Genomic DNA, 13,742 nt, shown 5'->3' on the forward strand with positions numbered 1-13,742 from the left:
GTGTTTTGAATGTGGGGATTTGGGGCACAAGAGTTTTGCGTGCCCACATAAAGGCCATAGACAAGGTGAGGGTACAAGCGCAAGTGGGGGAAATCGAGGTCAAAATGCAGGGGGTAAGGAGATGCAGACAGCAGAGGCTGGGCCTAGTCAGTCTAGAGATGGTGGTGTAGATGAGGCTGGGCCTAGTCAGGCTAGAGATGGTAGGGTAGTGGAGGCTGGGTCTAGTCAGGCTAGAGATGGTGGAGAACTCTCCTACCCCGACGCATTCACGCAACACGCAAAAGAAATCCTGTCCAATTGTTCCCCAGAATTTTTTGTAAAATTCCACTGGAAGTCCATCGACCCCGGGTGCACGACCGGGGGACATCTGGGTTACTGCCTCTGCCAGTTCATGTGACAACAGAGGAATGTCCATTTCATCCCTCTGTGCCCGAGAGAGCTTAGGGAGTCCTGCGAACAAGACTTGAGCACACATAGGATCACACATTTCTGCCCTATACAATTCAGTATAAAACTCCACAGTCCGCTCCCGCATCTCCCCCACCACAGAGGTCACCCGCCCATCAGACAGCCGTAGACAATGCATACCCTTGGCTTCACTGCTCTGTCTTTCCAAACCAAAGAAGAAGGAGCTGGAGGCATCCATCTCCTTGAGCATGGAGAACCTAGCTCTTACAAGTGCTCCCTTTGCTTTAACCTGGAAAAAACTGCCCAGGTCCCTACGTAATTCGACTAAGTTAGCCTGGAGGCCTACATTGCCTTGCCCCACCATCTCTACCTCCATCTCACTAATACACCGCTCTAGTTCCCCCAATACTCTCCTAGCCTCTGAGGATGAGAGAGCTGTGTACTGTTGACAGAAAAGCCGAATTTGCACTTTCCCCACATCCCACCATTGACTCAGAGACTCATACTCCTCTCTTCGCTGCCCCCATCTTTCCCAAAAAGTCTGGAAACCTGAGCAAAAAGTGGCATCTTGTAAGAGCTTTACATTGAACTTCCAATAAGATGCCTGCCGGGGCCCTGGTGAAATAGACAGCCGAGCCATGGTTATGTGGTGATCCGAAAACCCCACTGGGAGAATGGTAGCACCCAGCAGCCTATTGCTCTGATTCCTGGACATGTAAAAACGATCAAGTCGAGCTGCACTCACCCTAGCCCCAAAAACCTTCACCCACGTATACTGTCTTGTGTTTGGATGTTTAGTTCTCCAAACATCCACTAGGTCAAACTGATTAACACTCCCACTGACACTGAATGAGGCTCTTCCCCATTTCTGTCTTTTGTAAAATCCATTGTACAGTTCCAGTCACCTCCGATCACCAGCGTCTCCTCAGGCGCTACTTGTGAGAGTTCCTGTCTAAGACTCCCACTAGAACCCCTCTTTCTCTCCCTGTGTTAGGCGCATACACATTTATAAAGACAAAACACATGTTGTTAATTTCTGCTTTAACAACAAGCAACCTACCCCTACACACCTCCTTTGAGGAGCAAATTTTTACAGCCAGACCCGGTGCAAAAAGGACTGCCACCCCTGCACTAAGATTTGTCCCATGGCTCAACACACTTGCCCCTTTCCACCAGAGCCCCCAATCAACTTCATTCACCACATCACTATGCGTCTCCTGCAGAAACAACACCTGTACTTTTTTTTGTTTTACATATTCACCCAACACACTCCTCTTTCCCGCATCTCTGGCGCTATTTATATTGAGCGAGCCTACCCGAAGAGTCTCCATAACAAGTGGGAGAAAAGCCAGCAGAGAAATAGACCAATAGCAAAGCTCAAAAAGCCCCAGTGTCAGTAAGAAATTAAACATTTAAACAGTGTCTGAAGGTAAACCTTTACGCACTGTTGTGACCCACTTCCTCAACCTAAACCGTTTCCTGGGTGAGAGGACACCATGCCCCTCATTTCTCATAGCATGTTGTACTGATCTTACAAACTTACTAGGATCAGGAAAAAAAGCCTCAAGATTAACTTTTTTCCCCTTAGTCTCATTCAGGAACCTTGTCAGTTCTCTCAACGATTTTCCAAATCCTATTTCTTTATACCATAATCATTCATTTCTCCGTAATAGTTTACCTTTCCTCCCCTTCCCTAATTGACTAGGGATATTAAAGACACGCTGTGCAGGAGGCATCTCCTGGGAGAAACGCAGCTTTGGCCAAATCCCTTTAAATGAGAAGCTCCTACTATTTGTCCTCCACTTCCAGGACTTTTAATTGCACTCGGTATCCAAGACAACCAGAACGGATGGAAATTCTGGAGGGACATTTCTGTGGGAACAGTGACTCACAAGATTCGATGGGGCTGCAGACCTTTTATGAGAGAATAGGGAAAGAGCCTGTACGTTTATTAGATAGGATGTGTGGATAGACACAGTACAGCTGGTTTTAAAGGGGACTGATGAAGGATGTGTCTGTGTGCATGTGTGTATGTCTGCGTGTGTGTATGAGTGTGTGGCGTGAGAGTATGTATGTGTGTGTGTGCGAGCATGTGAATAAGTGCGTTTGTGTTTGCGTATGTATATCATCTTGTTTATTACAAGGTCAGTCTAATTGCTATATAATATAACTTTGTCTGTACTCCTGTGCTCTGCCTCCTCAGCTCCAATGTTTGACTATGGAGACATGCTGTCCCCTCTGAGTGAAACAGAGAGCACGATCACTGTGTTGCTTCGCCCCGCCCTGGGCAGGGGAGCACCCGTCAGGTGAGAACACAACAGCAACAGACACACACAGACATGTACATAAATATATGCATTTGCATTGTGTGCCCCCCAACCCCTCTTTTTATGCTGCTGCTACTCTCTGTTTATCATATATGCATAGTCACTTTAACTATACATTCATGTACATACTACCTCAATTGGTCCGACCAACCAGTGCTCCTGCACATTGGCTAACCGGGCTATCTGCATTGTGTCCTGCCACCCACCACCCGCCAATCCCTCTTTTTACGCTACTGCTACTCTCTCATCATATATGCTTAGTCACTTTAACCATATCTACATGTACATACTACCTCAATCAGCCTGACTAGCCGGTATGTAGCCTCGCTACTTTTATAGCCTCGCTACTGTATATAGCCTGTCTTTTTACTGTTATTTATTTACTTACCTATTGTTCACATAATACCTTTTTTGCACTATTGGTTAGAGCCTGTAAGTAAGCATTTCACTGTTGTATTCGGCGCACTTGACAAATAAACTTTGATTTGATATACGATTTATAGACATTTTGATGTCACATTTACAGCACATACATATTATTTGCCAATGCCCCTATATGACCAAACTTAATGAGAAACATCTTACATCTCTCTCTCCACCAGTACGTACCAGGTTGTGGTAGAGGAGGAGAGTGGCAGGAAGGTGAAGAGGGAGCTGGGGGTTCAGGACTGTTACCCTCTGCCCATGTCCCATGGGGAGGCCCAGGCCAGAGGGACCTCCAACTACTACACGGCCGAGCTGCTTCCCAGCAGCTTGCCTGAAGCCAGCCCCTTCACCGTGGGGGACAACCACACCTACAATGGCTACTGGAACACCCCGCTGGACCCCCGCAAGAGCTACCTCGTCTACTTCCAGGCCATGAGCAACTTCAGAGGGGTGAGTACAGGACTTGAAGAAGGCTGTGGCTGATTTATAGATCAACCCCTAGTCCCTAGGTGATCTGAGAGTATGGGTAGGTAAGCAATAGGTCATTATCACAATACGGTTTAGAGCATTTGATTTGGCTGCTGGGAGACCCCCAGCTCGTTTAAAACCATTGACAACTACCTGCGGGTTTCAAGGCATTTTTAAGTAAATGTTATAACTATTTGGTTTTAATATCATCACTTCTTGAAGACCATAGTCAGAACTATACATTTCCGATTATTCCACATTTAGCTCCATGATCGGAGTTATACGACAAGTAACTCGTGCTTTTGATGATCAGATAACATCAATTGATTATGTACTGTTTTCAGATATGTGAGGGTGTCCTATCCATATAGCTAGCCTTGTCATTTAGCTTGCTTCATCAGAGATTAGGATTTTGGAAAGAGCTTGGCATGGGCAAATCACTTGTCAGAAAATGTAAAAGATACAGCGTGGCTAATCTCAGTGCGACGGCTCCCGGTGAGAGCAGTAGTCCAATGGAGATGTTATGTTAAAACAAAAAAATGCCCAATGCCATCATGCACTGATTAAGAGACACTTCAACACGTATTATTAGAATGTAGCAGAACAAAGCAAATCTGGGAACAAATGCAAGATATTGGAGACACTATTCAATTCAGTCAGCCATACTGAGAACAATGGGAAGTTATTTACTTTTTATTTTATATATATATAAATATATATATATATATATATACATACAGTATATATAATGTAAATGTGATGTAATTTATAATGTATGCTAATAATCCAGTTTAATAATAATATTAAAGCCTAATAATATCATTTAAAAGCACAAAAAAAGGAACAAAACAAGAAATGATGCAAACAACTGCTCGTAAGTCATGAAAGAGAAAAGAAGCAGAGAAATATGGTTTAACAGCTGATGTTGTTTGAAAAATGTATGGTTTTCTGTCGGTCTGCTGTCATCACCACTACAGATGGCAAGCAAATCAAACAATATTTGGATATAGCCATCTAGTTTATCCCCTGAAAGTTAGTTTGTTAATAACTAGCCATATTGAAGTGATCTGTTCTGAGCTAGCGAACCAATTTGACAATAAATATACAGTTGAAGTCGGAAGTTTTACATACACCTTTAGCCAAATACATTTAAACAAAGTTTTTCACAATTCCTGACATTTAATCCTAGTAAAAATTCCCTGTCTTTGGTCAGTTAGGATCACCAATTTATTTTAAGAATGTGAAATGTCAGAATAATAGTATTGAGAATGATTTATTTCAGCTTTTATTTCTTTCATCACATTCCCAGTGGATCAGAAGTTTACATACACTCAATTAGTATTTGGTAGCATTGGTTAACTTGGGTCAAATGTTTTGGGTAGCCTTCCACAAGTTGCCCACAATAAATTGGGTGAATTTTGGCCCATTCCTCCTGACAGAGCTGGTGTAACTGAGTCAGGTTTGTAGGCCTCCTTGCTCGCTCACACTTTTTCAGTTCTGCCCACAAATGTTCTATAGTATTGAGGTCAGGGCTTAGTAATGGCCACTCCAATACCTAGACTTTGTGGTCCTTAACTATTTTGCCACAACTTTGGAAGTATGCTTGGGGTCATTGTCCATTTGGAAGACCAATTTGCGACCAAGCTTTAACTTCCTGACTGATGTCTTGAGATGTTACTTCAATATATGCACACAATTTTCCTCCCTCATGAGGCCATCTATTTTGCGAAGTCCACTAGTCCCTCCTGCAGCAAAGCACCCCCACAACATGATACTGCCACCCCCATGCTTCACGGTTGGGATGGTGTTCTTCGGCTTGCAAGCATCCCCCTTTTTCCTCCAAACATAATGATGGTCATTATGGCCAAACAGTTCTATTTTTGTTTCATCAGACCAGAAGACATATCTCCAAAAAGTATGATCTTTGTCCCCATGTACAGTTGCAAACCGTAGTCTGGCTTTTTTATGGCTGTTTTGGAGCAGTGGATTCTTCCTTGTTGAGCGGCCTTTCAGGTTATGTAGATATAGGACTCGTTTTACTGTGGATATACAATTTACTCAAATGGTGTCAATTAGCCTATCAGAAACTTCTAAAGCCATGATGCAATTTTCTGGAATTTCCCAAGCTGTTTAAAGACACAGTCAACTTAGTGTATGTAAACTTCTGACCCACTGGAATTATGATACAGTGAATTATAAATTAAATAATCTGTCTGTAAACAATTGTTGGAAAGATTACTTGTGTCATGCACAAAGTACATGTCCTAACCGACTTGCCAAAATGATAGTTTGTTTACAAGATATTTGTTAAGTGGTTGAAAAACTAGTTTTAATGGTTCCAACCTAAGTGTATGTAAACCTCTGACTTCAACTATAGGTATTCCTCTAGTCTAGATGGGATAAGATGATGGCGATTGCATCGTCTGTTGGTCTATTGGGGCAGTAAGCAAATTGAAGTGGGTTTAGTGTGTCAGGTAAGGTAGAGGTGATTTTATCCTTGACTAGTCTCTTAAAGCACTTCATGATGACAGAGGTGAGTGCTACGGGGCGATAGTAATTTAATTCAATTACCTTTGCTTTCTTGGGTACAGGAACAAAGGTGTACATCTTGAAGCATGTGGGGACAGTAGATTTGGATAGGGAGAGATTGAATTTATCCGTAAACACTCCAGCCAGCTGGTCTGCGAATGCTCTGAGGACGCGGCTAGGGTTGCCCTCTGGGCCGGCAGCCTTTCGAGGTTTAATACTTTTAAATGTCTTACTCACCAGAGGGCCGACGTACAGTATGTATGTAATGTATGTATGTATGTATGTACAGTGGGGAGAACAAGTATTTGATACACTGCCGATTTTGCAGGTTTTCCTACTTACAAAGCATGTAGAGGTCTGTCATTTTTATCATAGGTACACTTCAACTATAAGAGACGGAATCTAAAACAAAAATCCAGAAAATCACATGATTTTTAAGTAATTCATTTGCATTTTATTGCATGACATAAGTAATTGATACATCAGAAAAGCAGAACTTAACATTTGGGACAGAAACCTTTGTTTGCAATTACAGAGATCATACGTTTCCTGTAGTTCTTGACCAGGTTTGCACACACTGCAGCAGGGATTTTGGCCCACTCCTCCATACAGACCTTCTCCAGATCATTCAGGTTTCGGGGCTGTCGCTGGGCAATATGGACTTTCAGCTCCCTCCAAAGATTTTCTATTGGGTTCAGGTCTGGAGACTGGCTAGGCCACTCCAGGACCTTGAGATGATTCTTACGGAGCCACTCCTTAGTTGCCCTGGCTGTGTGTTTTGGGTCGTGGTCATGCTGGAAGACCCAGCCACGACCCATCTTCAATGCTCTTACTGAGGGAAGGAGGTTGTTGGCCAAGATCTCGCGATACATGGCCCCCATCCATCCTCCCCTCAATACGGTGCAGTCGTCCTGTCCCCTTTGCATAAAAGCATCTCCAAAGAATGATGTTTCCACCTCCGTGCTTCACGGTCGGGATGGTGTTCTTGGGGTTGTACTCATCATTCTTCTTCCTCCAAACACAGCGAGTGGAGTTTAGACCAAAAAGCTCTATTTTTGTCTCATCAGACCACATGACCTTCTCCCATTCCTCCTCTGGATCATCCTGATGGTCATTGGCAAACTTCAGACGGGCCTGGACATGCGCTGGTTTGAGCAGGGGGACCTTGGTGCGCTGCAGGATTTTAATCCATGACGCCGTAGTGTGTTACTAATGGTTTTCTTCGAGACTGTGGTCCCAGCTCTATTCAGGTCATTGACCAGGTCATTGACTCAGACCGAGGGTGATTGACCGTCATCTTGAACTTCTTCCATTTTCTAATAATTGCACCAACAGTTGTTGCCTTCTCACCAAGCTGCTTGCCTATTGTCCTGTAGCCCATCCCAGCCTTGTGCAGGTCTACAATTTTATCCCTGATGTCCTTACACAGCTCTCTGGTCTTGGCCATTGTGGAGAGGTTGGAGTCTGTTTGATTGAGTGTGTGGACAGGTGTCTTTTATACAGGTAACGAGTTCAAACAGGTGCAGTTAATACAGGTAATGAGTGGAGAACAGGAGGGCTTCTTAAAGAAAAACTAACAGATCTGTGAGAGCTGGAATTCTTACTGGTTGGTAGGTGATCAAATACTTATGTCATGCAATAAAATGCAATTTAATTACTTAAAAATCATACAATGTGATTTTCTGGATTTTTGTTTTAGATTCCGTCTCTCACAGTTGAAGTGTACCTATGATAAAAATGACAGACCTCTACATGCTTTGTAAGTAGGAAAACCTGCAAAATCGGCAGTGTATCAAATACTTGTTCTCCCCACTGTATGTACAGTGCCTTGCGAAAGTATTCGGCCCCCTTGAACTTTACGACCTTTTGCCACATTTCAGGCTTCAAACATAAAGATATAAAACTGTATTTTTTTGTGAAGAATCAACAACAAGTGGGACACAATCATGAAGTGGAACGACATTTATTGGATATTTCAAACTTTTTTAACAAATCAAAAACTGAAAAATTGGGCGTGCAAAATTATTCAGCCCCTTTACTTTCAGTGCAGCAAACTCTCTCCAGAAGTTCAGTGAGGATGTCATGTTTGATCCTCAGTGAGGATCCAATGTTGACCTAAATGACTAATGATGATAAATACAATCCACCTGTATGTAATCAAGTCTCCGTATAAATGCACCTGCACTGTGATAGTCTCAGCAGCATGAAGAACAAGGAACACACCAGGCAGGTCCGAGATACTGTTGTGAAGAAGTTTAAAGCCGGATTTGGATACAAAAAGATTTCCCAAGCTTTAAACATCCCAAGGAGCACTGTGCAAGCGATAATATTAAATGGAAGGAGTATCAGACCACTGCAAATCTACCAAGACCTGGCCGTCCCTCTAAACTTTCAGCTCATACAAGGAGAAGACTGATCAGAGATGCAGCCAAGAGGCCCATGATCACTCTGGATGAACTGCAGAGATCTACAGCTGAGGTGGGAGACTCTGTCCATTGGACAACAATCAGTCGTGTATTGCACAAATCTGGCCTTTATGGAAGAGTGGCAAGAAGAAAGCCATTTCTTAAAGATATCCATAAAAAGTGTTGTTTAAAGTTTGCCACAAGCCACCTGGGAGACACACCAAACATGTGGAAGAAGGTGCTCTGGTCAGATGAAACCAAAATTGAACTTTTTGGCAACAATGCAAAACGTTAGGTTTGGTGTAAAAGCAACACAGCTCATCACCCTGAACACACGATCCCCACTGTCAAACATGGTGGTGGCAGCATCATGGTTTGGGCCTGCTTTTCTTCAGCAGGGACAGGGAAGATGGTTAAAATTGATGGGAAGATGGATGGAGCCAAATACAGGACCATTCTGGAAGAAAACCTGATGGAGTCTGCAAAAGACCTGAGACTGGGACGGAGATTTGTCTTCCAACAAGACAATGATCCAAAACATAAAGCAAAATCTACAATGGAATGGTTCAAAAATAAACATATCCCAGTGTTAGAATGGCCAAGTCAAAGTCCAGACCTGAATCCAATCGAGAATCTGTGAAAAGAACTGAAAACTGCTGTTCACAAATGCTCTCCATCCAACCTCACTGAGCTCGAGCTGTTTTGCAAGGAGGAATGGGAAAAAATTCAGTCTCTCGATGTGCAAAACTGATAGAGACATACCCCAAGCGACTTACAGCTGTAATCACAGCAAAAGGTGGCGCTACAAAGTATTAACTTAAGGGGGCTGAATAATTTTGCACGCCCAATTTTTCAGTTTTTGATTTGTTAAAAAAGTTTGAAATATCCAATAAATGTCGTTCCACTTCATGACTATGTCCCACTTGTTGTTGATTCTTCACAAAAAAATACAGTTTTATATCTTTATGTTTGAAGCCTGAAATGTGGCAAAAGGTCGCAAAGTTCAAGGGGGCCGAATACTTTCGCAAGGCACTGTATGTATGTATGTATTGTATGTATTGTATGTATTGTATGTATGGTATGTATTGTATGTATGTATGCATGTATGCATGTATGCATGTATGTATGTATGTATGTATGTATGTATGTATGTATGTATGTATGTATGTATGTATGTATGTATGTATGTATGTATGTATGTATGTATGTATGTATGTATGTATGTATGTATGTATGTATGTATGTATGTATGTATGTAAACAAACTTCCGACTTCAACTTTAGCCTATCATGGCTGTCTGCAGCAATCGTGATTAAACACTCTTAAAAACAATGTTGAAAAGGGTATAATGTTTGCTAACTTCACTAGGTAGGCCTATGTTGGTTGGAGAAAAAGTACACTAGGTCTGCTTACCACTATGTTTAGCCAACTGTGTAAAGTTTCTACCGGTAGTTTGCAAACTAAACATTATAATATCAGCTAACAGTACATCGGAAAATGCACCCTTCTGCTGCTTGACAGGCAGAGCCCACAAAGGATGGGAAATTAGATGATGTTACAACTAAATAGTTAACATTTATTTACAAATAAATTGAAAATGGCATGCAGTTGTCAACAGTTTAAAAGGAGGTGGGGGTCTCCTTGCCCCCCAGCAGGCAAATCGAATGCTTTGCACCTTATTGAGACGTTTTATTGATAACGACCTATATGATAATTGCTTCAGTTGCTAATTGGCTGGGTAAACATTTTGCCCAATTACTTACCAATCCTTTCCAATCCACAGCAGTGCCCAGAGAGTAGTGGGCAATTTGGAATTCAATATGTAACACCAAATACGTGTTAGTTTATGAAAATGTTGAATTTTTCTAACTTCCATTGTCCTCCACAAGACTGGCTGAAAACAATGCCTTCAGAAAGTATTCAGACGACTTTACTTTTTCTACATTTTGTGACGTTACAGCCTTATTCTAAAATTGATTAAATAAAACAAAATACTCAACAATCTACACACAATACCCCATGATGACAAAGTGTAAACAGGTTCTTAGAATGTTTGAAAATGTATTAAAAACAGAAATACCTTATAAGTAATCAGATCATTTGCTATGAGACTCGAAATTGAGCTCAGGTGCATCCTGTTTCCATTGAACATCCTTGAGATGTTTCTACAACTTTATTGGAGTCCACCTTTGATAAATTCAATTGATTGGACATGATTTGAAAAGGCACACACCTGTCTATATAAGGTCCCAGAGTTGACAGTGCATGTCAGAACAAAAACCAAGCTATGAGGTCAAAGGAATTGTCCTAGAGCTCCGAGACAGGATTGTGTCGAGGCACACATCTCTAGAAGGGTACCAAAACATTTCTGCAGCATTGAAGGTCCCCAAGAATGGCCTCCATCATTCTTAAATGGAAAAAGTTTGGAACCCCCAACACTAATCCTAGAGCTGGCCACACCCAGCCAAACTGAGCCAATGGTCACTCTGACAGAGCTCCAGAGTTCCTCTGAAAAGATAACCATCTCTGCAGCACTCCACCAATTAGGCCTTTATGGTAGAGTGGCCAGACTGAAGCCACTCCTCAGTAAAAGGCACATGACAGCCCATTTGGAGTTTGCCAAAAGTCACCTAAAGACTCTGACCATGAGAAACAACATTCTCTGGTCTGATGAAACCATGATTTAACTATTTTGCTTGTAGGCCAAGCGTCACGTCTGGAGGAAACCTGGCACAATCCCTATGGTGAAGCATGGTGGTTGCAGCATCATGCTGTGGGGATGTTTTTCAGAAGCAGGGGCTGGGAGACTAGTCAGGATCGAGGAAAAGATGAACGGAGAAAAGTACAGAGAGATCCTTGATGAAAACCTGCTCCAGAGCGCTCAGGACCTCATACTGTGGTGAAGGTTCACCTTCCAACAGGACAACGACCCTAAGCACACAGCCAAGACAATGCAGGAGTGGCTTCAGGAGTTGAACCTGATCTAAAATCTCTTCAGAGACCTGAAAATAGCTGTGCAGCAACGCTCGCCATCCAACCTGACAGTGCTTGACAGGATCTGCAGAGAGGAGTGGGAGAAACTCCCCAAATGCAGGTGTCAAATCAAATCTTAAGCTTGTAGCATCATACCCAAGAAGTCTCAAGGCTGTAATCGCTGCCAAAGGTCCTTTAACAAAGTACTGAGTAAAGGGTCTAAATACTTATGTAAATAATATTTTTTTGTTTTATAAATTTGCAAAAATGTATAAACCTGTTTTTGCTTTGTCATTATGGGACATTGTGTAGATTGATGAGAGAAAAAACGATGTAAACAATTTTAGAACAAGGCTGTAACATAATAACGTAGAACAAGTCAAGTGGACTGAATACTTTCCGAAGGCACTGTATATTTCCAATAATGTATGCCAGGTTTGAAAGAGCAGGGGAAATTACCTCCTTTAGGCTTGTACCCCATGTGAAAATATTTGTGGTGTGAAATGTGCTTGTTGGAAGAGAATGCCTGGATTGGCATGGTCCCTAGCTGGAATCCATGTAACTGAACGTGTCGAGCGCTTTGATTCGATGCACAGCATACAAAAGGTGTCAGGGACAGGGAATTACTTGTGCGCATTACTTCCAGCTAGTAAATCTGTGATTAGCTGGTATTACTCAGATAGACAACAGAGACAAGTGGGCTCTCCTTCTCTTCTCCCTCCAACATTATCCCTCCCTCCATTCTCTGTCCTTTCCCTCTCCCTCCTTTCTCTTTTCATCCCTCTGCTACTGGACTTAGCCTCCTCATCCCTAGCCTTATCCTCCATTCCCTCTCTCCTCATCCCTCCATTCTTCTCCTCTGTCTACTCCTTTTTCTTCTCTGTTATTCCAAATCATTGGAGACTCATTAAACCCTGTGACTTATAGGATCCTCAGTAGAGGAAGATCTGGATCCTGATCCAGCAGGGCTTTATTCCAGACCACGTCCTCTGTTCCTGTTCTCCCACTCCACTGCTCCTCTCCTGCCCAAATAAAGCTGCAGCAGTCCCAATCATACACCTAGGAAGCCCCATTATCAGTCCAAACTGCCATTATAGGATCACCCCGCTACCTGGTAGAGACAATTACTTAGGGATAATTGGACACAGGTGCAGATTATCAGAGATAGAAATGTTCTGTTTTAATATTCAGAGAGCGCGACAAGGCTTTTCTTTGCAAATCTAAATCTGGGCCAGCATTCGGAGCAGCCTTTTGTGGATCATCAGTAAGGCAATGGATTCCTACGGGACTTTGCATCATTGCTCTTTTTGATACCTCTGGTTAGCTTGGTATGGTAGGTTCCCGTTGTTATTGTAGAGTCTTTTAGGTGGAGGTCTGATGAATGGGTGTTTTCTAGTCTAGGGCCCATTATTTAGTTTTACTTACTATATTATGTATTGGATCACAAATTGTTTTGTACTTTTACATTAACATGTAGTTTACCAACAAAATGGACTGATGGGGATGTGGACATAATCAGACAACGTATCCTGAGAGAAAGAAATGACCTCACTCCAATACATTTTTATAGAAAGTTAACAGAAATTGTTAAGATCTTGCTACCATGGAAAGGAAAATACCTGTCTATTTGTGAAAAAATCACCCTGATTTAACTCTTTAGTCATATCACAGTTTATGGGCTTATGGTTTTACAAACTTGTTTAAATTATATGAGCAAAAATATTAAATTTTTTTGGGGAATGGCAAGCCAGACAAAATTAAAGGGGCCTATTTATATAATGAATATGAAAGCATTAGACCTCTCACTAAAGGCGTCAGTCATACACAAGTTATACTTAATTCCGAACTGGTTCTCCAGTAAATTAGTAAGAGTTTTTTATTTATTTATTTTATTTTACTGTTATTTTACCAGGTAAGTTGACTGAGAACACATTCTCATTTATAGCAATGACCTGGGGAATAGTTACAGTGAAGAGGAGGGGGATGAATGAATGAACTTCAACACACTCTCCTGCAACCTGGTTCACCCAATGTGGTATGGATCTACTGGTGGTATGGATTTTCTTTACTTTAGAACTGGAACCCCCAACTTAAGCTAGCCAGCTAACTAGCTACAAGCTAGTAGTCAGCTAGCCACTGCTGGCGGTCGTCAGCTAACATTTAGCCCAGACAACTCCTGCCCGTCCGCACAGCGCAATTCATCCCA

The 13,742-nt window shown here is 42.2% G+C and overlaps 1 protein-coding gene across 3 annotated transcripts in view; it reads left to right on the top strand.

Moving 5' to 3' along the window:
- LOC112235448 (receptor-type tyrosine-protein phosphatase U) overlaps nucleotides 1–13,742 on the top strand; it is a 323,340-nt gene that overhangs the window by 191,954 nt on the left and 117,644 nt on the right. For all 3 annotated transcript variants that reach the window (XM_042304415.1, XM_042304418.1, XM_042304417.1), the window contains exons 11-12: nucleotides 2,612–2,714; nucleotides 3,338–3,611. In XM_042304415.1, coding sequence (XP_042160349.1) covers nucleotides 2,612–2,714; nucleotides 3,338–3,611 — 377 coding nt within the window. The remainder of the gene's footprint in view (nucleotides 1–2,611; nucleotides 2,715–3,337; nucleotides 3,612–13,742) is intronic.

Source organism: Oncorhynchus tshawytscha, linkage group LG23 (genome assembly GCF_018296145.1).
Source record: "Oncorhynchus tshawytscha isolate Ot180627B linkage group LG23, Otsh_v2.0, whole genome shotgun sequence".
Classification (NCBI taxonomy): domain Eukaryota; kingdom Metazoa; phylum Chordata; class Actinopteri; order Salmoniformes; family Salmonidae; genus Oncorhynchus; species Oncorhynchus tshawytscha.